This window comes from Schistocerca piceifrons, chromosome X (genome assembly GCF_021461385.2).
Source record: "Schistocerca piceifrons isolate TAMUIC-IGC-003096 chromosome X, iqSchPice1.1, whole genome shotgun sequence".
Classification (NCBI taxonomy): Eukaryota; Metazoa; Arthropoda; class Insecta; order Orthoptera; family Acrididae; genus Schistocerca; species Schistocerca piceifrons.
Window position 1 is genome coordinate 772,523,674 of NC_060149.1, and position 15,225 is coordinate 772,538,898.

General features: G+C 45.0%; 1 protein-coding gene across 1 annotated transcript; it reads right to left on the reverse strand.

Moving 5' to 3' along the window:
- Positions 1 to 287: 287 nt before the first annotated feature.
- On the reverse strand, positions 288 to 14,502 carry LOC124723165 (nuclease SbcCD subunit C-like). The gene is made up of 5 exons (XM_047248364.1): positions 14,471 to 14,502; positions 13,938 to 13,987; positions 13,799 to 13,848; positions 5,660 to 5,914; positions 288 to 1,034 (listed from the first exon to the last, which is right to left on the reverse strand). The coding sequence occupies exons 2-5, from the start codon at positions 13,972 to 13,974 to the stop codon at positions 648 to 650; spliced, it is 729 nt and encodes a 242-aa protein (XP_047104320.1). The 5' UTR covers positions 13,975 to 13,987; positions 14,471 to 14,502; the 3' UTR covers positions 288 to 647.
- Between the last annotated feature and the right edge of the window lie 723 nt (positions 14,503 to 15,225).

The window sequence follows — 15,225 nt, forward strand, 5'->3', positions numbered from 1 at the left end:
CTCCAGAGTCGACAGATTAAATTAATAGACTTGATGTTTGTTTGTGATCCTTAAACTTTGTTATATTAGTAATGTTTGATTGCAATTATTAACGCTTGTTATATTAGTGATTTGTCTGTTTCTTTCTTACGTGTCTGTATTGCCATACGATAAATAAATAACCAGACATGTGGATATTAATAGGTCTCATATTGAATAAAACAGTAATATTTCAACTTTTATTTATTTGCAAAAGTACAAAATGCATTACTACAAAAGCATCCATTCTTTTGATATTGCAGCCTTAATACACTTATAGAAATAGCTCTCTGAAATTTCACAGCAGCTAGTTCCTGTTTATTATAATACTGAAGTAACAAGTACAGGAAAATCTCCATGCAATACCTCTCTTATGATCTTTGACTCTCATTGAGTGTGTTATTCTTCTTCAGTATAGTTGGTAGATATTTGTTGACAAACAAGAAAAGAGTCTGAGGGAACATTGTTACAATCTTATAATATAATAGTACTAATTACTAGTAATCAGACAAATTATGTGCAAAGCCCCACATTATCCATACCGATGGAGGAGAGGAGAGGATAGATGTTACTTGTTACGCTGCTGAGAATGGAACTGGAGTATCAAACTCAGCAAAGAAACGGCGAGGTCAGTGGTGGCTGTGCTTGTGCGCATTGGCCTGTGCGGCCTGAGCAGCTGCAGCGGCCTGCTGTGCGGCGTGCTGCGTGGCGGCCAGGTCTGCGCGCGCGTCCTCCAGCTGCGCCTGCGCCTGGCCGAAGCGCGTGCGCGCCGCCGCCACCATGCCGCTCTGCGACGCCAGCTCGGCCTGCGCCTCCTGCGCTGCGCGCGCCGCCTGGTCGGCCGCCACCTGCGCAGCGTTCACCGCCGCCGTTACTGCGCGCACCTGGTTCTGCGTCGCCTCCACGGACTCGGCCGCCGTCGTGGCAGCTCGCTGCGCCTGCGCCAGCTGCAGCAGCTCAGACTCCACCTGCACCAGAGCGTCCCGCTGTGCCTGCTCCAGGTTAGCCACGATCAGCTGAAAATAATTCCTCTACTCTGCTTATCTCCTTCTCAGACAGTCTTCTGGTTGCGTTCGTCACTTATCAGCACAGTAATCACGAACATCGATAGGGGTTTCTCTTGATGTATTGCAGTAAATGGTGGCACACTCAAACATGTGAATCATTTCCAACAGTACATGAAAAGTATAAGTTGATTTAAACTACCGGCCATTAAAATTGCAGCACCACGAAGATGACGTGCTACAGATGCGAAATTTAACCGACAGCAAGAAGATGCTCTGATATGCAAATGATTAGTTTTTCAGAGCATTCACGTGCTGACATGAGGAAAGTTTCCAACCGATTTCTCATACACAAACAGCAGTTGACAGGCGTTGCCTGGTGAAACGTTGTTGTGATGCCTCGTGTAAGGAGGAGAAATGCGTACCATCAAGTTTCCGACTTTCATAAACGTCGGATTGTAGCCTATCGCGATTGCGGTTTATTGTATCGTGACATTGCTGTTCACATTGGTCAAGATCCAATGACTGTTAGCAGAACATGGAACTGGTGGGTTCAGGAGAGTAATTCGGAAGGCTGGATCCCAACGGCCTCACTTCACTCACAGTCGAACTGACAGGCATCTTATCCGCATGGCTGTAATGGATCGTGCAGCCATGTCTCCATCCCTGAGTCGACAGATGGGGACGTTTGCAAGACAACAACTATCTCCACGAATAGTTCGACGACGTTTGCAGCAGCATCCACTATCGGCTCACAGACCTTGGCTGCGATTACCCTCTATGCTGCATCACAGACAGGAGTGCCAGTGATGGTGTACTCAATGACGAACCTGGGTGCACGAATGGCAAAACGTCATTTTATCGGATGAATCGAGGTTCTGTTTACAGCATCATAATGGTCGCATCCGTTTTGGCGAGATCGCGGTGAACGCACATTGGAAGCGTGTATTCGTCATCGCCATACTGGCGTATCACCTCACGTGATGGTATGGGGTGCCATTGGTTACACGTCTCGTTCACCTCTTGTTCGCATTGACGGCACTTTGAACAGTGGACATTACATTTCAGATGTGTTATGACTCGTGGTCTAGTGGTTCTAGGCGCTCAGTCTGGAGCTGTGCAACTGCTGCGGTCGCAGGTTCGAATCCTGCCTCATGCATGGATGTGTGTGATGTCCTTAGGTTAGTTAGGATTAAGTAGTTCTAAGTTCTAGGGGACTGATGACCAAAGATGTTAAGTCCCATAGTGCTCAGAGCCATTTGAACTATTTGTTATGACCCATGGCTCTACTCCTCATTCGATCCCTGCGAAACCCTACATTTCAGCAGGATAATGCACAACCGCATGTTGCAGGTCCTGTACATGCCTTTCTGGATACAGAAAATGTTCGACTGCTGCCCTGGCCAGCACATTCTCCAGATCTCTCACCAATGGTGGCCGAGCAACTGGCTCGTCGCAATACGCCAGTCACTTCTCTTGATGAACTGTGGTATCGTGTTGAAGCTGCATGGGCAGCTGTACCTGTACACGCCATCAAAGCTCTGTTTGACTCAATGCGCAGGCGTAACAAGGCCATTATTACAGCCAGAGGTGGTTGATCTGGGTATTGAATTCTCAGGATCTACGTACCCAAATTGTGTGAAAATGTAATCCCATGTCAGTTCTAGTATAATATATTTGTCCAATGAATACCCGTTTATCATCTGCAGTTCTTCTTGGTGTAGCAATTTTAATGGTCAGTAGTATATGTAACCATCGGTCACAGTTGATGTTTTCTGAACAAGGGAAGGCTATGAATCTGTGCTAAAATCTCAACTGCCATAGGATCTTGCCAGTTTTTCTATCCCCTTCAGTTGTGTCACGAAATACATGTTTGCAGCAGTTGAATGTGACACATATGTTGCGAAAATCCTGAAATTGAACCTCAATAAACAGAAACAAACTTATAAATGACATACTTTATAAAACAAACGATGTTAGCAGGTAATGAACATGTTAGCAACTGAAATTAAGAACATATGTTTCATGCCCTTATTTCAGCTAATTGTTTGTGACTCTGTTGCTATATATTGACTCTCATTTTATTATATTCCAGCGCACTCTAGCGAGAAATTTACGCAACTGTCACTTCTTCCTCTGCAGTAAAGGTATACTAATAACAGCAGCAGAAGAGTATGCCTAACTCTATCAAAACATCAGTATTAAATGTAGATTAATGACACATCAAAACATAAAAGACAAATACAGAACACGGAATCTCAGAGCGATTCCCTTCATTGTAAGCAGTAGAATACGAAAACTGAGGCAAGTTTGATACGACTTCCTTAGGCTCAGATTGTTGGATCTTCTGGAAATCCTTAAGAGCTGAACTCCACAGAAGCCATGGTCCTACACCTCTGTTACATGAAGCTAACTGGCCTCTCCAGCTTGATGTCAGCAGTTACCAAAATGAGACTTATTTAAATCAACATGGAAAATATTCAGACTGCTTCCTAATAATTTAAATTCTGTAATACACTGTAATATCCACAGCTAGTGGTCTAGTATTTACCTTTTATGTAAACTGAAGGTGGAAGGAAGAGAAAGGAAAGGAAAGAGAAGGAACTGTTGATATCAGCTGCATCAGAACTTTATGCGGAATCAGTGGTGATGAGTGAAAATATTTCCTGAACCAGAACTCTAACCCAAGATCTCCTGCTTACAAGGCAGTTACATTAACCACTGCACCATCCAGACACAGTGTTTATTGCAACTGCATGTACTATCTCGACACGCCTGCTGGCCGTCACACATTCCTATGTAGCGCCACCTATCTACAGTCCCTGTCCACGAGATTCCCAGAGGAGGTCAAACGGTATTGTGCATCGACACTGAAGGTTTCTGAGTCATTGCCCATCGAGGTGAATCAGTTATGTTAATGCATGGTGTCTGTTCCTATGGACATGTCTGAAAGAACAGACACCACACATTAACATAACTAATGGTTTGCAATGCTACCTCCAGGTCATAGGAGTCCCGAGTTTGGTTCCTTGTTGAATCAGATATTCTCTTCACTCAGGGACTGGGTGTTTGTGTTGGCCTAATAATTTCATCTCATCTTCAATGACATGAAAGTTCCCAAAGTGGCGGCAAATAGACTTGAACCAGTCAGCTGAACAATCTGTGACAGGGTCTCCCAACCAATAATGCCATACCATCATTTTGATTTTCAGTATTGAAGAATATATTTTAATCTATCTTCTGGTGTGGATCCCCCTTGAGACTAGCTCCTAGGTGCTCCTGGCCATGATACTGAATCACAAATAAAACTTAAAAAACAGAAACGAATTTGACTCTAGGACTCAAAGAACTTCCCAATGCTGTCTGTCTACTGCTATACTCGGTGTGCGACTGTTAGAATAAAATACACACACACACAAATGAAAGCATATTTCACCAAGAAAAGATTCACTGGACGATCCACCACTACATTGTTTTTGGTTGCATAAAATCGACTTTCTGATTCTACTACAGCCCATCAATCAAGCATAATTTGCATTGACTTTTAAAATTTGAAATTTATTGACAATGTTAGGAACAAGAAGTTTTATAAAAGAAATGACTATTCTGTTTGTAATTTTTTCGTTTTTAAAACAAACTTCTTGTATGTACTTGCATGTTGCTACTATTGCAACAACTAATGTTTCACTTTTCCCTTTTACTTTAGAATAATAGAGTGTTACGAGCAGTAGATGCATGACTGAACTGAATGACGAAATGTCATGGGTAAGGTTGTCCCATTTGAAGATGTCCCCTGGATAAAACCTGAATGGGGCGTATATGTAGTCAGTCTTTTATATACAGCTGTGGAGTTAACGTGGCAGTACATCGCGAGTTCACTGACTTTGAATTGGTTGTAAAATGGTGGTAAGTTCCTATGGGACTTAACTGCTCAGGTCGTCGGTCCCTAGGCTTATATACTGTACTACGTAATCTAACTTAAAATAATTTACGCATGTCAGAGATTACACAAACATTCGGGTTTCTGTGATCAGCGTAGCCTCGGGTGGATCTTCCGTATTGCAGATTATCACCACATGCGTAAACAGCTGCACAGAAGGACCAGTGTATGACCAACGAACGTCACGTCGCCATCACAGAGGCATACGGGCGATTGACGGTCTACGGCAATAAAGATCGTCGCCGATTTGAATTGGCGCCTCACGTATCCACTTCTTCCATGCCTTCACAGAGTCAAACGCACAGTATAGACAATATCTGGCCATCGAACACACAGTCAGAGCTTGCCCATGACTTTTGGCCACTCTGTATTCAAGAAGCGAATAACAGCAGCACGCAGATCATAAAGGAAATATCTTGGGCAAAGCACTATGTCTTTTTTTAAACATATAACACAGGCCTTGAAATGAAATTATACATTGCTTTTCGTAAATAAGGGAAAACCCACAAAACCAGCAATAACTCTGCAAAACTGCAAGCAGTTTTACAAAAAAAAAAAAAAAAAGCGCTGTTCTACAGTAGTACTGTCACATGCAAACCTAAAGTGTATCAGTTTATTTTCATCAACTGAACGTAGTAGACAACTGCTTGTTTGTGTATAAGATGAGAAGTAAATAAGAAAAATTGTGAGAGCTCACCTGCTTGCCGGCGAGCGCGGCCTGCGCCGTGGCTGCCGCGGCGGCGGCGTTCTGCGCGAGGGCGTTCTTGGCCTGGAAGGCGGCCTGGCCGCCCGCGGCCGGCTGCCCGGCTACTGCGGCGTGGGCAGCGTCCACGGCGCCCTGCGCGATGCTCACCAGGCCCGCGCCCACGCTGTGCCCGTGCCCGTGGCCGTGGCCGTAGCTCGACCCCGCCGCCTCCGCCTCGGAAGAAGCCACCGCCGGATCCGCCTCCACCTGCCGTCGCAACAAGCAAAAAGATACATTCTCATTATTCGTGGATAAGCAGCTGCCAGCAGCAAGTCGTATACTCTTAGCTCACTTATTTGTTACATAGTTTAATTCTCAATTTCTTTGCGTGTTTTTGGGTACTTACATTGTTTAATTCATAAATTTCGGGCGTATTATAGTATTTGAGAGTTGTAGCATCGCGTTTTAGTACCTGAATAGTATAAAATCGCGTAGTCTCCTTCTGCCGCCGAGCAGTGTGTCAGCAGTGCGCAAGTAGCAGCATCACTGCATTTACTAGGCAATCTTGTATTTTAATAACCGTTTAAATTTTTTATCGAATTGTTTGTGCTCTCTGTAGATTAGTTCAGACGTTCTTTGCACAACAGTATTTAGCATGGATACGGACTGCGACTGCTGTGTTCGGATGTAGGCTGAGTTGGCATCCCTTCGCTCCCAGCTTCAGGCAGTGTTGGCTTCGGTCACACAGCTTGAGGCTGTTGCCAGTGGGCATCACTGTGGGGGTCCAGACGGGGGTTTGTCGGGGACGGCCAGCTCGTCCCACGCATCCCCCGATCGGACTACGGCTGTGGCTGCTGGGGATACTGCCCACATTGAGGCTGGCCCATCACCTGTGGTCGAGTGGGAGGTCGTCTCGAGGTGTGGCAAGCGGCGAAAGACATTCCGGAGGGCTGAACGGAAGGCCTCTCCAGTTTGTCTGACGAACCGGTCTCAGGCTCTGTGTCCGGCTGATACTGATCTTCGGCCGGATATGGCTGCTTGTCCTGTTCCAGAGGTTGCCCCTCAGTCTGCAAGATCCGGGCGGTCGCAGAGGGTGGGCTTACTGCTAGTTGGGAGCTCCAAACGTGAGGCGCCACAAACAGAAATCCATGGGATTTATATCTGGAGACCTTGGAGGCCAAGGTAAAGACTGCCCTCTACCTATCCAATGTTGACCATACGTCCGAGTTAGAAGCTGGAGCACTCGTAAATGAAAATGTGCTGGAGCTCCGTCATGCATGAACCACATGTTCAGGCATTGCTCCAGTGGGACATCATCATGTACATCTGGAAATACAGTCCGTAGAAACCGCATATACTGCTGTCCGATTAGTCTCTGCTGTAGGAATTGTGCTCCAGTTATGCAGTCTCCGAGCAGTCCTGCCCAGACGTATAACGAATAACGCTGCTGGTATCGTGATACGTGTGTTGCATTAGGATTGACATCGACCCAAATGTGACAGTTATGGTAGTTAAAAATACCGTCACAGGTAAAGCCAGCCCCACCCGTGAACAGAACACTGCTTACAAACTGGGGATTCAGGGTACACTGTTGTTGCCCCCATTAGCAGAAATTCTCTCTAGGATGCAAGTCTGCTTTGTTGAGGGCTTGCACTCGCTGGAGATGATATGGATACAGTACTTCCCTATGTAAAATCCGCCATACATTGCTATGACTCGGGACACGCTCTGGGGTAGCAATCCTCCTTTTTCAAGTACTCTGATGTTCGTGTAAAATGCGTAACATCCTTTTCTCAACATCGAGTGTTATGGATCTAGATCAACCTTGTCGTACATGTTGTACGAAACTCCCGATTTCTCTAAGGCGGTGATGTAACCGGTTAAATGTAAGCTTGTCGGGATGCCTGTGGAGAGGAAAAGCTTCTTCATACAATCGTGCAACCTCAAGGGCACTGCTGTTCTCCTTGCCCATAATGAAGTGCATGTCAGCGTACTCTTCACTGGTGAAGCAGCTGTCAATAGCGACTCCACGTTCGTGACTGATTGTGAGGCCAGTACGGCACAGTGCACGGAGGAAGTAGTTGCGCATGCTTAAACGAACATATAGTCGATTCCAAACCTTGAGATACCAAAGGAAATACTGCGGTATTCATGGGCGTTTAGAGTTGGTTCCCAACTCGAATTAATGCGATACTTCGGCAACGGCTGATCTGCGAACCCATGTTTATTGGAACTTAATAGCTACTTTTGGCATGTACTTTTCATGTGCGAAATATTAAACAAAAACACGTTGTATTTTATACTGTTACTACTGAGAGGTGCTAACTGATTATTTACATAAGAATGGAAAAACTGATAGAAGCCGACATCGGGACAGATCAGTTTGAGATCCGGTGAAATATTCATCGGAGGTTTATACCACTTATAGACTTATACAGGGTGGTCAGAAACAGTGTGAAAATCTTGTAAAGGTGTTGCCGTGCAGATTCTGCTGAGAAATAATTGCTGAGAAAAAAATTCGATACGTTGCGCCGTTTCCGAGATAATTATCTAGTTAGCCAATTGGGCCGTTTCTCGCGCAAATTCAAGCGCCCCGCTATATACAGTTAGTGTCAGTTATTCTCATAGCGTAGATGACAGCGCACGAGACTGCCCAGCCTTTGACTCGGGTTCAGTCCATACCGTCCCGTGTCGCTCTCTTATTCGGTTTTTAGTAAACCAAACGAAGGACACGTTTGGCAACACCGTCTCTGGCGGCCGCTCGAGTTAGCGCGCGCAACGAACGGCCTGATTGGCTCACTTCAATGCTAATTATCTCGGAAACGGAGCAACATATCGAATGTTTTTTTCTTAAAAATTATTTCGCAGCACAACCCTTCCTGCAACGCCCTTACAATTTTTCAGACTGTTTCTGACTACCCTGTAGAAAGGGCACAACCGACTTCTTTCCCCATCCTTCCCTTCGACGGCACCGATGACCTCGCTGTTGGTCCACTCCCCCAAGTCAACCAACCAACGCAAACATACCACTATACATGGCCGGCCGGAGTGACCGAGCGGTTCTAGGCGCTACAGTCTCGAACCGCGCGACCGCTACGGTGGCAGGTTCGAATCCTGCCTCGGGCATGGATGTGTGTGATGTCCTTAGGTTAGTTAGGTTTAAGTAGTTCTAAGTTCTAGGGGACTGATGACCACAGATGTTAAGTCCCATAGTGCTCAGAGCCATTTGAACCATTTGAATAAACAACTCAACTTCTAAACCGACTACATCCATGGCGGGATGACGGCAGCTGTCATCATGTGCACTGCCCCATTCTCCTACGACTGCTGCTTGGCCGCGATTTTTTTTTTTTAATTTTCATTTTGTTCACTGTAGTTCGTTGCATCTGCTCGGGGCCGACGTCGTAAGACATCCATTTACGTTCGTTGTTGATCTGTTAACTCAGTTTTTTTTATTACAGAGGGCGCATTACCCTCTAGCCGAACACGTTGAGCTACCGTGCCGGCGTCGCGATCTGCGGAATCGCTGGGAAGCAGCAGCGAGCAGCGATTGTCGAGCGCAGCTGTCTCGCCGCGTCCTCGTAGCGAGATATCAGCTTTCCTGCCGTATTGTGTGTGGCTCCATTGTTTCACGTATACTGCTAAAACAAGCTAGGAAATGACGCTGCGAGCTCTCGATAACAAGGCGTTCGTATGCATCGAATCTAAATGTGTGTCGTAAATTGCAACAACCCAGAAAGATTGGCCTAAATGATTCCAAATGCGGAGAATATACAGAGCAAAATTCTAGCTATAAATCGTTCAAATTATAGTGACATGGTGAACATGTAGGCTTAACTGTCAGCGTTACATCCAAGTAGGAAAATGAACGGTCATAAAACGAACTGTATTTGTTCATGGAACGAGTCAGTACATATTTTACAAAATGCTGATTAGAAAATTTATTTAAAAATTCAAGAATTAATAAAATACGAAAAAATTGTCAAAGAGTGTAGGAATAAATAACACAGTACAGCTAAAAGTTCTGTAAATACCCGCCACTGGTTGAATACCGGGCTGGTCCCCACGTTCCGCCTCAGTTACACGCGTCACAGACATTTGAAACACGTTCGCACTATTTCACGATTTACACTAGGCGCAGACAGCTGGGGTACACTGATTCCACCCCTGAGGGTACGGGGTGGCGGCAGGAAGGGCATCTGGCCACCCCTAAAACTAATCTTGCCAACTCCGTTCTAACCACGCCGACCCTGCGATCGCTGCGGTACTATGGCGTAAGCAAAAGAAAGAAAGAAAGAAGATAGAAGTTCTCCAATTCTGAACTACAGCCAGGAACTCCTGTGGGGTGGTGTCACGTGTTTCTGTTCTGTGTCTGTTGCCTTCATTGATATTTAGCAATGATCCACCAGAAACAAGAGTGATGGCTTAAAAATATTCTTTTTGTAGATGACATGAGTATTATCGTGAAAGACGTAAATGGTTCATGGCTGTTTCAAGAATCCTTCGCCAAACGCAACATCTTGGATGGTTTCCTTTACCCGTTACAGCTGTGGTCGAAAATTACTCAAGCAAAGTTATTATTGGAAGCAGCAAAAACCGAAAAATGTCAAGAAGTATGCGTCTGCAGTGGTGTAAATTGCACCGACAACATAAAACTAGTTAAAAGGAAGACAAACGTGAAACAGAGATTCACCGGACGAACTATAAAAAGTAATATAAGAAAGTGGTACATTACGCCCCATCGTTCGACCAATTTCTGCATATTGCTCGCCAGCCTGAGACCCGTAGCAGGAAGGAGTAAGATGAGATGCAGAAGATACAAAGAAAAGCGGTGTGTCTCTTCACGGAGGCGATTTACCAATCACAACAAGGACACCATTAAGAGAGGTGTTATGCGCCACGGAGATGTATTGTTATGATTCCGACAGTGTTACTTCCAAGATGACTCAGACATTATATCATATTCTCCCATAAATATCTCGGAAAATGACCATGAGAGGCAATTCACTCAACATCTAGCTCATACGGAGACTTGCCGATTGTCGTTCTTCCCGTGCACTATCCGCAAGCGGTAACAGAGGTCCCCGACAACATTGTGGTTCCATCAGAGGCTGTAAACCGTCTTTCGGAGTTAAGATGTAGATGTACTGCAACTATATTCCGAGAATCGAAGACACTGTAAATTAATAGGAGTACCCTTAACTATGTACAGTTACGAGAGGTCTTCAAAATGTAAACTGCACATTATCACCGCCGTCTGGGCACCCTTGTTGACCGTTGGTACCTTTTCACTACGGCTTAATGCGACACTGCATTTGGTCCACATACCGCTGGAATTTCAGGGTGAATCTGTGTGCAGTTTAGACATTTTGTCCACAAGAATCGTACTGTCTCACGTACTTCCACTGTGGAGTACGTTTTCAGTTTCCGCGACATTTCAGTATCGAACAGCGTGATGCCCTGTTATCCGTCCCGCAGCAGAACTGTTTCTGCAGGAAACCCAGAACATGGGCTCTCGTCTGACAATGCACCACTGCAGTTGCGCAGATGTCTTAGTATGGGACGATATGTGTGAACTACTATCTGAAGTTGCTACGTGTTAATGACCATATTACGTACTTTCTACATCTACATCTACAGCTACATCTACCTAGATACTCCGCAAGCCAATGTACTGTTGGTGGCGGATGGTACCTTGTACTACTACTAGTCATTTCCTTTCCCGTTCCACTCGCAAACAGAGCGAGGGAAAAACAACTGTCTATGTGTCTCCGTATGAGCCCTGATTTCTCCTATCTTATCTTTGTAGTCCTCATGCGCAACGGTGGCAGTAGAATCGTTCGGCAATCAGCTTCAAAAGCCAGTTCTCTAAATTTTCTCAATACAGTTTCTCAACAAGAACGTCGCCCTCCATCCGGGGATTCCCATTTGAGTTCCCGAAGCATCTCCGCAAAGCCTGTCCGGCTAGCCGCGTGGTCTAACGCGCTGCTTCCCGAGCGGGAAGGCGTGTCGGTCCCCGGGGGTAAGTGTCGAGGTCCGGTGTTCCGGCCAGCCTGTGGATGGTTTTTAAGGCGGTTTTCCATGTGCCTCGGTGAATTTTCCCTTATTCCGCCTCAGTTACACTGTGTCGGTTTCCTCGTACGCATACACCACGCAAACATTCGGGATTACACTCGTCTGGTATGAGACGATCTCGGAGGGTCCGCTGGCGGCCGAACCACACAGTAACCCTGGGTTCGGTGTGGGGCGGCGGTGGGGTAGGTGGACTGCTGTGGCCTGTTGTGGGGTTGTGAAATACTCAGGGCTACGGTGGAACGAAGTCTCTCCGTCGTGTCTAGGTCCCAGGTTTAATACGTTCATACATACACACAACCATCTCCGTAAAAAAATTACGTGTTCTTCAAACCTACCGCCGGCCGCTGTGACCGAGCGGTTCTAGGCGCTTCAGTCCGGAACCGCGCAGCAGCTACGGTCGCAGGTTCGAATCCTGCCTCGGGCACGGATGTGTGTGATGTCCTTAGGTTAGTTAGGTTTAATTAGTCCTAAGTCTAGGGGACTGGTGACCTCAGATGTTAAGTCCCATAGTTCTTAGAGCCACTTGAACCATCAAACCAACCGGTAACAAATCTAACAGCCTGCCTCTGAATTCCTTCGATGTCTTCCTTCAATCCGGCCTGGTACAGATCCCAAACACTCGAGCAGAACTCAAGACTAGGTCGCATCAGCGTCCTATATGCGATCTCCTTTACAAGTTAATCACTCTTTTTCTGAAATTCTGTAAATAAACCGAAGTCGACTATTCGCCTTTCATAACACAGTTCCCACATGCTCCTTCCATCTCATTTCGCTTTGCAACGTTATGCTCAGACATTTAAGCGACTAGACTATGTCAAGCAGGACACTAGTATCACTGTATCCTAACATTACAGGTCTGATCTTCCTACTCATCCGCATAAACTTACATTTTTCCACATTTAGGGCTAGCTGCCATTCATTACACCAACTGTAAATTTTGTGTAAGTAGTCTTGTATCTTCCTACAGTCACTCAACTTCGACACCTTACCGAACACCACGGCGTCCTCAGCAAACAACCGCAGATTGCTGCCCACCCTGTCCGCAAATCATTTATGTGTATAGAGAACAACACCGGTCCTACCACACTTCCCTGGGGCACACCTGACGATACCCTTGTCTGTGATGAACACATGCCGTTGAGGACATCGTACTAGGTTCTATTATTTAAGAAGTTTTCGAGCCACTCACATATCTACGAACTTATTCCATATGCTCCTACCTTTGTTAACAGCCTGCAGTGGGACTCCGTGGCAAATGCTTTCCAGAAATCTAGAAATATGGAATCTGCCTGTTGCCCTTCAGCTATAGTTCGCAGTATATCATGTGAGAAAAGGGCAAGCTGAGTTTCGCACGAGCGATGCTTCCTAAAACCATGCTGATTCGTGGATATAAGCTTCTCAGTCTCAAGAAAGTTTATTATTTTCCAACTGAGAATATGTTCAAGGATTCCGCGGAAAACAGAAGTTAAGGATAATGGTCTGTAATTCTTTTACCCTTCTTATACACTGGAGTCACCTGCATTTTTTTCCAATCGCTTGGGACATTGTGCTGGGCGAGAGATTCACAATAAATGCAAGCTAGATAAGGGGCCAATGCCATAGGATACTCTTTGTAAAATGGAACTGGGATTCCATATGGACCTGGTGATTTATTTGCTTTCAATCTTTCAGTTGTTTCTGTACGCCAGGGATGTTTATTACTATGTCTTCCATACGGGAGCCTATCCGATGGTAAAATGATGGTATGTTTGTACCACTCTCCTGTGTGAACGGTTTCTTGAACGTGAAATTTAAAACTTTGGATTTCGTTTTGCTATCTTCAACTGCCACACCAGACTGGTCAACAAGGGACTGAATAGGAGCCTTAGACCCGCTTAGCGATTTTACGTAAGACCAGACCTTAGATTTGATCAAACGCGTTTGAGCTACAAAAACTGTTAAGTGACAATGATCACTCTTTTCTTCGATAACGCTAAAGCTCGGTGTGAACTGTTATCTGTAATGAAACCTTAATCTCCGTATGACTGATGCAGAATTTGTGGTCAGTTCAAAAGCATTTGCTTTCGTGTAACTTACGTTGGCCAGCTGTCCCGCGTCCTCGGCTGCTATAGCTGAGCACCACAGCCCTGCGCACACAGAGAAATGCAGATTATGGAGCTTCTACATGACACTTCAGCAGGCAAAACATAATTAATGTCCTTTCAAAATGACTTACCCACAAGGACGAAAGCAAAGACGGACTGCATCTTCATGATGATAATAACCCTAAAAAATGAGAGTTCATATCTGTAAATTTTAAATGTCATTCATCTGGACAAAACGTTTCATGCATTTTTAAGTAGGTATTCTCTCTCTTGACGTTTGCTTGACAGCACAAAGATTTTCATGTAAACGAACAAAAATGTATTACAACTATCCAAGAACAAGTTATTGATGTATGAAAACAATTTAGTGTTAGTGTCGTATTTGTACACATGACTGTAAGTAACGGACTCTTGCAGTCTATGGCAGCCTATGGCTTTAAAAATGTTTAACATTGCTTCTTTGTCCACGGATATGGATGTAATTAACGGGTCCAAATTAAAGATTTCCCGTACTCATTGCCACAGATTTAAAGTAGAAATTATATTACATTATTGGGTGAAAACTGAAAGTTAGTGGTAAATTAAGAAAAGCAACTGTCACGCAGGTTTGGATTTTATCGTAACAGAAATGTGAACCAGTGTGCTTGAACACAGTGGTACTGACCTGGGATCAGCTACAGCTACCTGTGTGAAAGGAAAGCGGGAACTGGCGACGGTAGAGGGCGAGAGGCGAGTATTTATACAGGACCGCAGGCCCTTCCGCGCGAGCTGCGGGAAGAAAATCCAAGCAGCAGCTGGCTCGCTTTTTCTTCACAGACATTGCCCGACTCTTGTTTCTTGCTGAGGTCCTTTCTATCTCGGAGATGACTTTCAGTTTCCAGGCTACAGACGGGAGTAATTCACGTTCACGACCAATGACACATTTCATCTGCAATACGCCCTGTCTTTGGTAAGTATTAGAAATTCTAAAAGTGGGACGACGTAACGAGCTAGTTGTAATCCAGTAATAGTCTTCGATATGTTGGCGAAAATACATGTTTAATTCCGGAGGTACGCATAAAATATCATCCGAAATTGTGCTAAATGCATTATCTGAAAATTATTTCGAGCAGTTAGTTCATGAGCCCACGCGAATAGTAAACGATTGTGAAAACACACTTAACCTCTTACAAAACAAATAATCCTGACTTACTAACGACCATCAAAACTGATATAGGGATTAGTGAACACAGGGCTGTCGTAGCGAGATTGAATATCGTAATCCCCAAAACCTCGAAAAATAAAGGAAAAACATACCTATTCAAAAAAGCAGATAAAAATTCACTTGACGCCTTCCTGAGAGACAATCTCCACTCATTCCATATTAATAATATAAGTATAGACAAGATTGGCTTAAATTCAAAGAAATATTATCGGCAG